Source organism: Anguilla rostrata, chromosome 10 (assembly GCF_018555375.3).
Source record: "Anguilla rostrata isolate EN2019 chromosome 10, ASM1855537v3, whole genome shotgun sequence".
Lineage (NCBI taxonomy): Eukaryota > Metazoa > Chordata > Actinopteri > Anguilliformes > Anguillidae > Anguilla > Anguilla rostrata.
In genome coordinates, this window is record NC_057942.1 from 26,248,451 (window position 1) to 26,261,757 (window position 13,307).

General features: G+C 38.8%; 1 protein-coding gene across 8 annotated transcripts in view; it reads left to right on the forward strand.

Annotated features, from left to right (window-relative positions):
• Positions 1–4,736: 4,736 nt before the first annotated feature.
• Positions 4,737–13,307, forward strand: part of slc2a11a (solute carrier family 2 member 11a) — an 84,687-nt gene continuing 76,116 nt past the window's right edge. For 3 of the 8 annotated variants that reach the window (XR_010323937.1, XM_064297686.1, XM_064297687.1), the window contains exons 1-2: positions 5,178–5,681; positions 9,702–9,743. Coding sequence is in view for 7 of the 8 variants with exons in the window: in XM_064297686.1 (XP_064153756.1) it covers positions 5,658–5,681; positions 9,702–9,743 (66 nt within the window). In the remaining variant the exon portion in view is untranslated. Of the gene's footprint in view, positions 4,844–5,175; positions 5,682–9,701; positions 9,744–13,307 lie in introns of those variants that run through there. The other 5 variants (XM_064297682.1, XM_064297685.1, XM_064297688.1 and 2 more) reach the window with 4 other exon arrangements.

Sequence of the window (13,307 nt, forward strand, 5' to 3'; positions counted from 1 at the left end):
AACATTGCGCACAGTATCCATCTCTCATATCAGGTAACGTTGCATTAGCTAGCTAGCTAATGTAATTAACACGATTTAATGTCAGCTAACAATTAGAAAAAACGCTAGCTAATGCTACCGACTGGTACCGACCTCGCAAAATGTCTCTCGAATGCAATGCTACCTTGCTGCAATGTTGCAATGTAGCTAACTAAAGGTCGGTTCAGATCAATGATTCGCTACGAGACTGGATGCAACTTGCAAAATTCCAAGACGTCTGATTGTAAACGTTCTAACTCGTTGCGAATCATTCATCTGAATTGGCCTTAATGTTACCATTATTTACATTGCCATCAAGTTCATCAATATATTATAATGATCGGAATAAAGCCGTCTTTACACAGAGCATTAACCAGGGGTATAGGTGGAGCAGAGCCAGGTCTGATTTCAGTGTAAAGATGTCAAACCGGAGAAAAATAATTTAGTTGTGTGAGTAACTTGGCATTTTTGTACGTTGAAAACGTGTTTTTTATGAGATATAATTTCTTTTTACAAAGCGTTTTATTATGAGAGTGAGAAATGTGAAGTGACCCTGTAAGAAACGGTTGTGGATTATGGCTATCCTTGTGTGAATTTTTACAGTCTGATGAGCGTGTACCGTTTAGCAGTTTCGGTTTGCTATATATATGGCTGTGACAAAGCGTGCGGTGGCGTATAAGTGTAAACGCATCGGAAACGCAGGTGAAATATGGCCAGTGTATGTACTCACGGATTTGACAGCCATCCAACGAGCCTTGATTGACAAAAGAATGAGCAAGCCCGTAGAATTAGAGCAACTTGTGTACCCTTCTGTCCTGCTCCGTTGTCTGTTATTTCGTGGCGATGCACTTTTAGTGTTTGTAAGGTTTATAAGGCATTTTGATAGGCTTATCTGCAGGTAGGAATCCTCTTCGCTGTTTTGCTAAGCTTGAACCGGAAAACTTGATAGTGGAGAATAGGAGCAGACGCATATGTCCCAGCAGGCTTTGCATATGAGAAAATAACAACAGTGTGAGAGGAATTGGGAGAAATTATGAAATTGCGTAGTTGAAACGATATGTTTTTAGCAGAATGGGCATGTAGGTGAAGGTTGACATGATCACAGACTATAGTGCGAAGTAAATGAAGTGACCATGAGCGAGCTTAGTTTCCTTATCGAACGGTATATATAACAGTCGGTATAAAGCATTTGTTGTTGAAGTGGAGGGTTAAGTAACGTGTGAAATCTATTGCACTTATGTGCTTTTCTCATGTTCAGTAGTAGTAGTTATAATTATGAGTGAGTCATGATTTTAAATGTAATGTTTTAATGGGGAGTTGCAGAGCGTACATATGTAGTAATTGTATGTGGCTAGATAGAGAACAGGGCGAGGTAACATGAATGTAGAAACATGGCGTTTGCTGATAAGAAGGTTTTGTACGGTAGCCAAGTGAAGAAATATAGTTAGTAGAAATGGTACAGTGGTGAACTGGTGTAACTTTTTAATAAAAGGAATACATTTGCCGTCATGAAATGCATATGGGTGGCCGTGAGTGAGTTTTGGTAAAGCAAATATAAGCGTAAGAAAACGTTAGTGTAAAAGAGGAAATTATCTGCCTGAGGGCGAGGCGGGATTCAATCCTTCAACCGGAGGCTTACCAGTCTGTGACTTTGTTAGTGCAGCACCATGACATAGCTATGCAATGCATGAAATCATTAGCAAACCTGTCCGTGGTTTTAAAGAAGAACACAGGCCAGTAAGCACAGAAGAGCTCCCGTTGAATCCATATGGCTTTGCAATACGGTACGTCATAATGCAGTGTATACGTTCGGTGAACGGCGGGTAGATATGGTGCAAAAGCAATAATTGAGAAGTAGTAGACAATTATTAGTGAGGGTAAAAGCAGGTTAAAGAGACATGTTTCTAACTGGGCTTGAACTTAGGACCTCATGTTCCCAAGGCTGTAACCTTGCCCACGAGGCCACAGGCAGACTAGCTGGTATGGGTATGGGTATTTTGCGCGTGTATGCAAGTTTTTGATTGGGTCGTGTAGGTGAAGATTTGACTGGTGTAGGTAAAATGTCCAATGGAGAGACATGTTGTTAGTGGGATAGGCAGCAGGAAAAACAAGAAGAAGAAGAAGAAGAAGAAAGAGAAGAAGTAGAAGGAGAAAAGGCAAAATCCCCTTAGTTTGGGGCTTTATTGTGTGGACGTGAAGTTGTTTATGAAATCTGTCTGTTGAAATGGGGTCAGAATGTACAGAATTTAATGTTTTTAAGGGCTGAGTGTCTGTGGCTGTTGTGGTTATTTCTGTGGAGAACCCTGAAAAGTGCCAAACTCTCGGTGCTGTATAGGTATGGGGCATGCCCCCGCCAAGGCGTAACTTGGCGGGATGGCATACCTGCCATCCCAACCCAATATTGTCTTGGACAATCTGTTTGTGAAATATACATGCATTTATGACGCCTTGGTAGCTGTGCGTAGTGCCACACGTGTTGTTTACGGCGTTGTTTCCCTTTTTAGTACAGGCTTGATTGACACTTCATTTATTCAGTAGGTGAGAGTATAAGATTTCTAACGATGTATAACATGTCTAATTTTGCTTTTGGAATAGCGTCTTATAGGTCAGAGTAACCGAAAGTTTTCTCATCATCGCATTCACTTACACGTTCACTCTGTGGTAGCAGATGCTGAACCTGACGAAAATGTTGTCAACGATATTTCGTAATTTCTTGGAAAATCATGTTTTGGAGCAAAAAAAAACAAGAGAATAGAACAATATCATTGATTTACTGTCTCTGTCTCCATCTACTGAACACAGGTAAAATGTCATCATTGCTATGTAAGTATTACTGCTCAAAATATTTCGGTTATATAGCCTACGTTATTTTTGAAATTGAGTGTCTTTAAATAGGTTAGTGGTATTATATAATGTGTATATTTCACACTGTAGCCTAATGTAAGCGTTAGTAGTTTAATCATTTTTACGAAATGTAGGCCTATACTTAACCTTGTCTGAAAATGACCATTTGAAAAGTTAATGCATGATTTAATCATTTTTACAAGACATAAGGGCACAAACTCAGAGGAAATGGAGGGAGGAGAGAGAGAGAAGGGGGAGAGAGATGCAGCAGTGAAGTCCCGTCTCTTCACCTGCACAAAACGCTGAATCCTTAAAAACAAAACAAAACAAAATCCTTAAAGTCGTTAACGCTTCCCCACCCTCACATCTAGGTCTGTTGTTCTATACTTCATCTCTGGGCCTTTTGGACTATTGGACTAGTCTTTGTTAAATATATGGGAGGTGGTCATTTTCAGACCACATTAAATTAATGTTATTTGGTTAACAAAGCTAAAGGCAAACAGAGAGTGAGCTGTGCCTACACAAGTTGGGAGAGCTTGAGCCCCCCAATTTATCACATAATTTGTGGTTAGTAGGCTAGATCAGCGGAACTGGGATCTAAAAAAGTGAACTATCCCTTTAAGTAACATGTGGATTACGGTTATTCTTATCCAAATTTTATGATCAAGGTTTACTAGATAGCACTGCTGCTTTGCTATATAAATACAAAACAATTATTGAGACACACAGGGGTGGCCCAGTTGAAACTATAATTGGCTGGCACCATCAGAATCACAGCACAAATCCCCTTGAAAAGCACATTATCTACTCACTCATTTGAAGGGCATCTGATGAGCCTACATTTACAAAATAATCAGCAATCGACTGCTCCCAAGCTCTGACGCTCTTTACAGTAAGTAGCCTGTAGTCAGTTCAGTCTCTCCCTATGCTGCTCCTCAGATAATTCTTGATTAATTTTCATTTTAAAAAATGATTAATTCATTTAAACAGCACTGTGCTGTTGTGACTGTGGCACGCAATGTCACAACAACCACATTAGCCACCTCCCCAAAGGTTACGTTCCACAGTAATTATTTTCACAAGTTTGGAGACGTGTGTGGACTATCTCAGTTTTAAAACATGTATTTAAAACCTGAATGACAGCAGTTGAGCAAGGAAGGTTGTTGATATATTTGTGGTAAATAAATACTGATAAAAATGACAAATATTTTATATATATATAATAATATAATAAATATTTATAAATAAATCTTACTAACCTATCATGACATTGCCCCATTAACATTTTTGTGGGTCAAATAAAGTTTAGCCAAATAAGTACAATAGTACAATTTCTTTTTCAATGTAAAATAATAAAAATTCTTATTTGTGGAAACAATTTATTGTTATAATAATAATAATAATAATAATAATAATAATAATAATAATAATAATGCACTTTTTTCCATCATGTGCTTTTCATACACCCAAAGAACTGGATGCAATTTTTTTTTGCTGTGACCGCAGCTCTGTAGCTCTGTCTGTCGGTTGGTTGGTTGGTCCAGAAAAGTGTTCCACCCCGTAGCGGTCACAGTTTTAGCCCCAGAAGGCTGAAATTTGGCATGGAGGTTGTTCATGACCGAAGGTACAACTGAGTAACTTTCAGGCCGATTGACCAAGAGGGGGCGTGGCGATTGGCGTGGCCTATCACAAAAATGCGCATAACTCCAGAATGGATCCACAGATTTGCGCAAGATTTTGTGGAAAGATTGGTCATGAGCCAAAGAAGAGGTCACGTGTTTGTGTGAGGGTGTGTGCGTGGATGCATGCACACATGGATGCATGGGCGTGTGCAGTTGCAGCTATTGCGGATTCGCGCTTGTTAAACATATGGTGTCATCATTTTACAAGTTCCAGATTGTTCCCACACTACATTGATTGGAATTTCGCACTTTCATGTTATACATAAACTTTGAATGACTACATTCTCTTCATTGAAATGGTAAGACGAAAAAAACACAGGGCCAAGTTAGATTCAATAATTTTTGAAACATTGAGCACATTGCTTTGGAATTGAGCTTGTTTTATTTGCGTGAGCTAAGATAACTAATACTGTTCGTTGTAATTTGGCCTAATTTTGATATCAATACGTTAGGCCTAGATTTTGCAAGTTTAATTATAGGCTTATATATAGTGCTTTGTATACGTCAGTAACTTCCCATTTTTGTACGTTGAAGACGTGTTCTTGTTGAAATTAAGTAAATGAAGCATAAAATGGAGCAATGGAAAGGTTTTCAGATCGGTTGCATGGTCCTTTAAAACCACGTGATTTGCTTTAGTAGCTATTGCCGGTATGCCTGCCCTTGCATGAGCACACTCAAGTTCCTGGCAGCAGGTTGCTCACTTTACTGCAGTTCTCTGTGTTTAAATGAGAATTCACCGTTTAAGTCGCGAGACTTGCAAAGACCCGTGGGTGAATTTATTTGCGAGGACTCAGGTTCTTTTCGAGCGATAGGTTTTTATGGAAACTTGTGGATAATGGAACACGAGACGTTAATGTAGCTGAGCCAACAGCAACTGCTAAGGCTATGCGCAGATAAATATACAGGCTATTTTCACTGCAGCCACTAGTTAGCTATGTTTACACTGACAGAACCAGAGAGACAGCTCCGCCCCAACTGAGGTCAGATAACTGCAATGGTGTTCCCATCTGGACATCCCCTTGCCGACCTCCTCACTTCACGAGGTTTTATCCCGTGTAAAGGTCTTTAGAATTAAACCGAGTAATCAATGACCACAAAACGTCTGTATGCAACATGCCCGGTGACAAAGAGCTAAAGGTAGGCTTCTGATTTTGTGTTCTATTTAGGCCTGCTGCATTGGCTGAATTCATCAAAATGTTTCATTTGGCCGACATTTCATGACATAATTCCGTTTGATTTCAACGTGGTTACCTGAATAATTTAGCCTAACTTTAACCATATCTCTGGATAGATGTGGTAATTTAAAACTAGCTGATAACGTTACTTCCATTTGAGAAATAGCCGATAGCCGCTGGATTTAACTGGTTCGAGATTTAATATTGCGTCTGTTAACCCAACACGTTACAAATTAAGCTGTCGGGCAAATGTCATTGACATCTGAATTTGAAAACCGGACATTCCGGTCGAAAACTGGGCGTCTGGCAAACCCTAACCAGAGATGTAGGCCAGTGGATTCTAATCTCTGTCCTGGAGCTCCTCCGTGTATCCTAGTTTTTGTTTCAACCGCAATGCCAGAATTTTAACTAGCTGTTAATTTTCTTAATTATGTGCTTGTCGTTTTTAGATGGATTATTTACCTTATTAACCACATTATGTCAGAAACGGCTATGCATCCCATGAAGTACTGTACAAAATTACAGCGGTCATATTGTGCCATATTGCAAACAAATTATTTAATTGATGAAATTAACCCCTTGGCGCAGTTGCAAAATCTGGGCAATCCTGACCCATTTAGGGTGTGTTCTATTTAAGGTTTTATTACTCGAGGTGTGAGTTATAAAACCTGGAAATGGCTTAAATTAAGCAGGACTCTTGTACCATTTACAATACTAACTTAATTTAGCTAGAAATAAAGTGCCAAAAATGCAACTATCTTGGTGAAAAGTGCGAAAATGAAATTGTTCGCCTTCAGATTGAAATGAAATATTAAGAGATCACATATATAGCAGGTAAAACGATACATGTCCTGGATCATTTAAACTCCTTGACCACAAGTATGGAAAATCTGAGGGTGATACACAGAACTGATAAAGATCAGTGAAGCAGTATCAAATTAGTGTCTCCTAATCTATTCAAAATATCAAAATTCTGCATTGCTGTAAATTATAGCATAATCATATATTTCACTAAAATGAACTGTTTTGACTCATGAAACTAACTTTTGCATCATTTCTGAGTGCAAATCTTTTCATCGGTATAGGTGTCTAAGATATCTTTCAAAAAACTATACAAAATCGCTCAAAAAATGAATACATTTTTGTCCATTATACATATGTAAATGTGTGCCTTTTTGATGGCTTAAGATGAAACATTGATATCACTTTGAAAAATAATGCAAAAACATTGTGACACATTGTGGTACAAATACCTAAATATGCAATCATTCACTCTTGTATGCGTTTCTGAGCTGTACAGTAGGTAATCTTTTGTTGCATGGGGATGGGACAACATTTTTACAAATGTTACTATTTATGATCAAGGGAAATTTAATGTTCATCGAGCACATATTGCCACACAGTAAATCTGAAGTGTTTTCCATTTCCATTCCATACTATCAGCAGCTAATACTGTTAGTTAGCCCCCAATTGAAATGTGCTGAGTATTATTAGCAAAGGCTGACAATTGTCTCTTGCGATCAATGCAAATATAACAATATCAAAAATATGTATAATGTAATGTAAATAATGTAAATAATTGAAATGTTACAAGCAGTAATACGTTGTTCTTGTATCCTAGCTAGACTGTATGCTTTTTCCTCTTCTGACCCACTCCCCAGAGAATTTTCTTTAGCCATGCTGATGAGTTGGCAAAATTAGAACAAGACCAGGTCAAAACCTAATGGCTGGACCTAACACACTTCATCCAGCCGACCAATGTTGTAACTTCATAACTCGGCCGAACAATGGTGTAACTTCATCACTCAGTCACTATGTCTGATCACTCAGTCACAGACATTCGCGTTTGTAGGACTGGCCCCGCTGTTGTGGTCCAGCCAAAAATATTCCAAAAACCAAAGGGAAAACAGTTGTGCCTTAATGGTTGCAGTGTAATGTTATGTTTGAATGCACTATGCTGTGCTGAAGCAGCCACTCATGCAGATACATGGGGCTCTCTCTCTTTGTAATAAAATTCAAATGAAACATGCCATATACTGTTAAAGCTTGTACCATACTCTACACAATCAAAGAAAATGAGATGAAAGGAGTTATGCCGGGGTAAATAGCTACTGGGGTTTTGCACGTGGCCATTGTAAATACCTACTCCCACTTTCTATTTGTGTGTTTGTTTCTCAAATTGTTTATTCAAGACAATAAATGACCACTGAACCTTGAAAGGGACATCTTTATGTGTAAAACCAATGGTAAGATTGTATATTTATTCCATATTTAGTCACAGATATTTGATAGTAGAATGACGTGGTACAATTCCACAAAAATTCCTTTTTTTTATTTTGCTATTAAGTGAGCAGCATTTTTCCTGACTGTATTGGCGTACCTTTGGGCTATTGGCTTTATCTTGTTGCAGTGATGGAATACAAAGTTTTGGTGGTGAAAGAATATTTTCATGAACTCCCTGATAGACACAGTTGTCCAGTGTATCATGCTTGGTGTAGTTGCAGATGAGACTGCTGGGAGGGGTTGGTTGTTAAATGGATGACCTATGCAGCAATGGTGGCACCTAGAAACTCCATATTTTCCATAGTGTATCCTCTACTCATAAAGCGAGAACACAGAGTTTGTTGTTTCCACTCATAGTTTGGTTGCTGGAGCAAAGAATGTCTGAGTTGTGCAATTTAGGATGCCAGCTTCCTGGCCACTAGGGGCCTCCTGCAAAAGGGTTAAAGACCAAAATTAATGACAGTGCTCCTAACCGGTGATGGTGTGGACACCTGGCCACTAAAACTAACCATCTGGGGAAAAAAATGAAGTATTCAAAGACAAAAAAAGAAAATAACAAGCCAAACCTGCGTTGTGTTAATAAGGAAAAAAAAACTATGAAAGAAATTAAACGTGTGTTCAGCAGTCTGCTTAGGAGCCTGTTGTTTAAACTCAGTCCTTCAATTGTTACCTGTTTATGTAGGCCTAATTGTTTTGCAATGTAGCACAGTATGAACATGGGAATTTTACTCCTCATGGCACACAAAGCTATTTCTAGAATAATTTGGCTTACGAGGGTAAATAGCTAATTCCTTTAAACATGAACATGGTTGAAATGAAGACCAGCATACACTGGGGTGCCTCAGGACTCAGTCTGGAAACCACTGCTGTAGGCTACCATACAGCATCGTAACCTTCTGGGCAAAATAAACAAGATATTTAATGATTTTACTGGAATTTGGGGAAAAAAATCTGCACACTGTGATTACTGCTACTAGAAAAAGTGCATTCACCACACAAAGATCAACCCCAGATTGCAGTGGTGCATTTGACCAAGGTCAGTGGATTTGTTGGGATAATGCTGGCATCTGACATTGTATCCATGACATTTTGGCTGCTGGCATTAGGATGGCGTAACGTTGCGCTGACATCCACATTAGGATGTCATAACGTTGCGCTGACATCCATTGGTGTTGCATTGGCTAAGGTCACATTTTTGCACCTTTTGTAGTTTCCTCAACATTGGCTTATAGCTGACCAATTGCCATTTATTAAATAAAATTTTTTTTTTTTTTTTAATTACTTACATTTGCAGAAATGCATCAGACATGGTTTATTACCAAATCATCAACAAAATCACAACATGTGAACAACAACTGTTCTAATGTCTCTGGCTCCATTGCACAGTGTTCAGATGTATTTTCTAAAAAAACATGAGTATAAGGGGGTTACTTATTTAAAAATCATTTCTGTTGTGATGTCTGCCTAACGGTCAAGAACAAAATATCTCAACATTTAATGTCTCCAAATATGTCTGTAAAATGAAAACATTCATTAAAGCATTAAATGTACGTAGTTAGGCTTCAAAGTGTCATCTTTATCTTAAAGGGGAACTGCACCCAAAAATTTGTTTCCCCATTATTTTATAAGCCCATCATGAATATATGCAGCTATGTCATTAATCGGTAGTTTACTAAGTGACAATTTTTACTTACTGGAGAGTCTTCCGTGTGGCCCCGATGGTTTGGACTGCATCTTTGAGGTGAGTGAAGCAAACTTGATCACCTTCTGGATTCACATTGGGTAGCAAATATTCTCCTTTGTCCTACTTGTTGCAACATATAAAGAATTCTTCCTTTGATGGTATTGCTTGACAGTGCCCACAAATGCACCATGCTCTTGGTTGCTTGCTCTTGGTTGCTTTGAAACCACTGCCCCGAGTATTTTGCTCTCGTTCTTGTTGTTCGGGACTGTACTCTGCTCGTAACAATATTTCACATGCCAATTTCCTCCATAATATGCTCCATATTCTCCATAATATGCCAAAAAAAAAAAACTGTCGATTTGCTCTTCACTTTCTGACTCTGCTGAATCACTTCCAGATGCTTATACTAATGTTAGTGAAAGTACTTACCAGTAACAAAATGGCTAATTTACTACAAATATAGATGTGGCCTGATTCAGGATCCCACAGTCTTCCAGAAGTCTGACGTACTGCAGAGGAAAACCTTTACCCATATCTGTGGTAGCAGTAAAAGACACTGCACCTGACGAAACGTTATCAACGATTTTTTCGTAATTTCTTGGAAAATATTATTATTATTGAGGACTTCTGAGCATAGCTAAGCCATGTGTTTGCGGATAGACCTAGCTATAGCGAATAGAACAGTATCATTGATTTACTGTCTCTGTCTCTATCTGTCAAAACAGTTGATTTATAGTGAAATACGTGAATATGTTGTGATTTACAGCTTTGAATAATTTAGACATTTTGGATAGATTTGGAGACGCTGGGTACACTGCTTAGTTTTTGCTTCATACATCTATAGTAGTTCTACATATCCACCCTTAGATTTTATGAACTTGTAGTCAAGAAGTTTTTGATCCAGCACATGTATAGTTTAACCTGTTGTATATATGCAATCTCTAAGTATTTCATTGCAAACTAAAAAAGTGCAAATTCATTTTTGATTTTTTGTCTAGACAATTGCACTTGTGGCACTTTTTTCTTCCAAAATTATGAATATAAACTAATCTGAAGAGCCACAGTAAACAGCAAGTAAAGCTTACTATGACTCAAGTCATCATTTTGCAACAAGAGTTTAGCTAGTTGGATAGCTGCAGTTCCTACACTGTAGTGAGGACAACATAACAGCAAATGATGAAACAATAACAATTTTTAAAAAACAATAGGAGGAAAAAACTATAAAAACTGAAATATTGCCACGACACTGGTATTGGCACCCTTCAAATCAGTTTGAAAAAAATAATTACATTTGATTCACCTGTGATAAATTATAAATTAAACTCACCTGTGATAAATTGTCAGTGCCCACATGAATTAGCCAATGAACAATGACTTTAATGCTTAAAAAAGGCACTTGTTATTCCCTGTTCCTTTTACACAATGGTGAAGACAAGGGAGCTGTCTGAGAGCATCAGAAGTGCTATTATCACCAAACACCTCTAAAGCAGGGATCAGCAACTCACGGTCCTCGAGGGCCAGGAACTGCTGGTTTTCCACCCTCCCTTTGCCTGGGAGTCAGGTGTGAAGACAGTCTGGCCAATCAGTAGCACTAATTGCCCGGGAGAAAAGAAAACCAGGGCTAGATTTGGATCTGAGGGCCAGAGTTGATGATCCCTGCTCTAAAGGGTACAAGGCCATCTCCTAAGACCTTGGTATCCCTGTTTCAACAGTGCGCAATGTTATTAAGAAGTTTGCTAAGCATGCAACTGTCAAGAACCTCCCTGGATGTGGGGGGGAGAGGAAAATCGATGAGAGAAGTCTTCGGAGGTTGGTGCGAACTGTGGAAAAAACACCATGTAAAACATCCAAAGAGCTGAAGGCTGACCTGGGACAATCTGGAGTCATGGTTTCAACACATACCATACGCCGCACACTAAACCAAGAAGGGCTTTATTGGGAAAGGAGGACCTCATTGCTGAAAAAAAGACATAAAAAGGAACTGATCTTTGCCAAAGAGTACCTGGACAAACCACAAACCTGGGCACATGTTCTGTGGACAGACAAAACCAAAATAGAGCTTTTTGGCAATGTACACCAGTGATTTGTTTATAGACGACGAAATGAAGCTTATAAGGAAAAAAACACCCTACCTACAGTTAAGCATGGTGGAGGATCCATAATGTTGTGGGGCTGCTTTGCTGCCTCTGGTACTGGAGGCCTTGATTGTATCGAAGGAATCATGAAATCAGAGGATTATCAAGGAATTTTAGAGCGAAATGTCCTACCCAGTGTAAGAAAACTAGGTGTGGGTCAAAGATGGGTTCTCCAGCATGATAAAGACCCAAAGCACACATCCAAGAGCACTCAAGAATGGCTGAAAAGGAAAAAATTTACTGTTTTAAACTGGCCAGCAATGAGTCCTGATCTCAATCCTATTGAAAATCTTTGGAGAGAGCTGAAATCTGCCATGGGGAAAGGAATCCTGCAAACATTCAAGAGCTTGAACAAATTGCAAAGGAAGAGTGGGAGAAACTACCAGCTGACAGGTGCAAGAAGCTTATAGATGGCTACAAGAAACGTTTGGAGGCCGTCATCATTGCCAAAGAGCGTGCAACCAAATATTAAGGAAGGTTGCCTTTATTAATGTCCAGGTCAAATTTTCTATTTCTTCTTTGAAATTACTGTAATGTAAGTTGAAAAATGTTTTTTTGTTGAAATACTTTGGACATCCTATTAAAATATTCTGATGATACAAACTTGGTACATTTCCATTTATTTTTGAAGATATTCTACAGGTTATACAAAAAATTCAAGGGTGCCAATAATGGTGACCAGGACTGTATAAGTAGCTTGTAAAGTTCGTATTTTATTACACAAGCAGTGAAGACAGGTAACCTATTAAAACAGCGGTATTCACATCTGATTCACGTTGTCCTCGATTGGGTCCAATGCATGGAAACATTGAGTGGAAACTGAGTAAACGGTGAAAGTAGGCGTTTTCAAATGCATTCCTGGCTTTAATGTCAGTAGATTTGACATATTTAAGAGTCGCAAGTCTCCCCTGCATAAAAAAAAGAAATTACCCTACGTTCAGAAATAAGAGCGTTATTTGACGAGGATTAAAGGGAGTGCTTTTTAACGCAATTTGCATCTCTTGGCTTGAACAGATTAGTCAGGCCAAAATCATTTGCCAGAGTCGGCTCAGGCTCATTTTGAATGACTGCCCAAAATCTGCCCTATTGCTCTCGCCCTGATCCATTCACAGGATCTTTGCCGACAACACAGTAACACTGCTGATGCACCAGAACCCTCCCAGATATGATTGATCTGGCCTGCGTATCGTTTGCCAACACTGCCGTTACAGCACCAGAATCCCCCCAGATATTGTTCGATTAAAGGATCTGGCCTGGGTCTGTCCGCCAGATCTTTACCGTCAGAATATCAGAATCTCCCTAGATACGGTACCTGAAGAAGTATAGTCAACAGTAGGCTTGGTCTTATAAAATTGTATTTTATTTGCATCTTCACATTGTGCTTATTGTGCTACTTTATATTGCAAACAAATGCATAAAAAGAGGTAACAGACTGCGGTAAATAAATACGCTCCAAATTAGGTCCATACTTTCACCAATCAGGAGC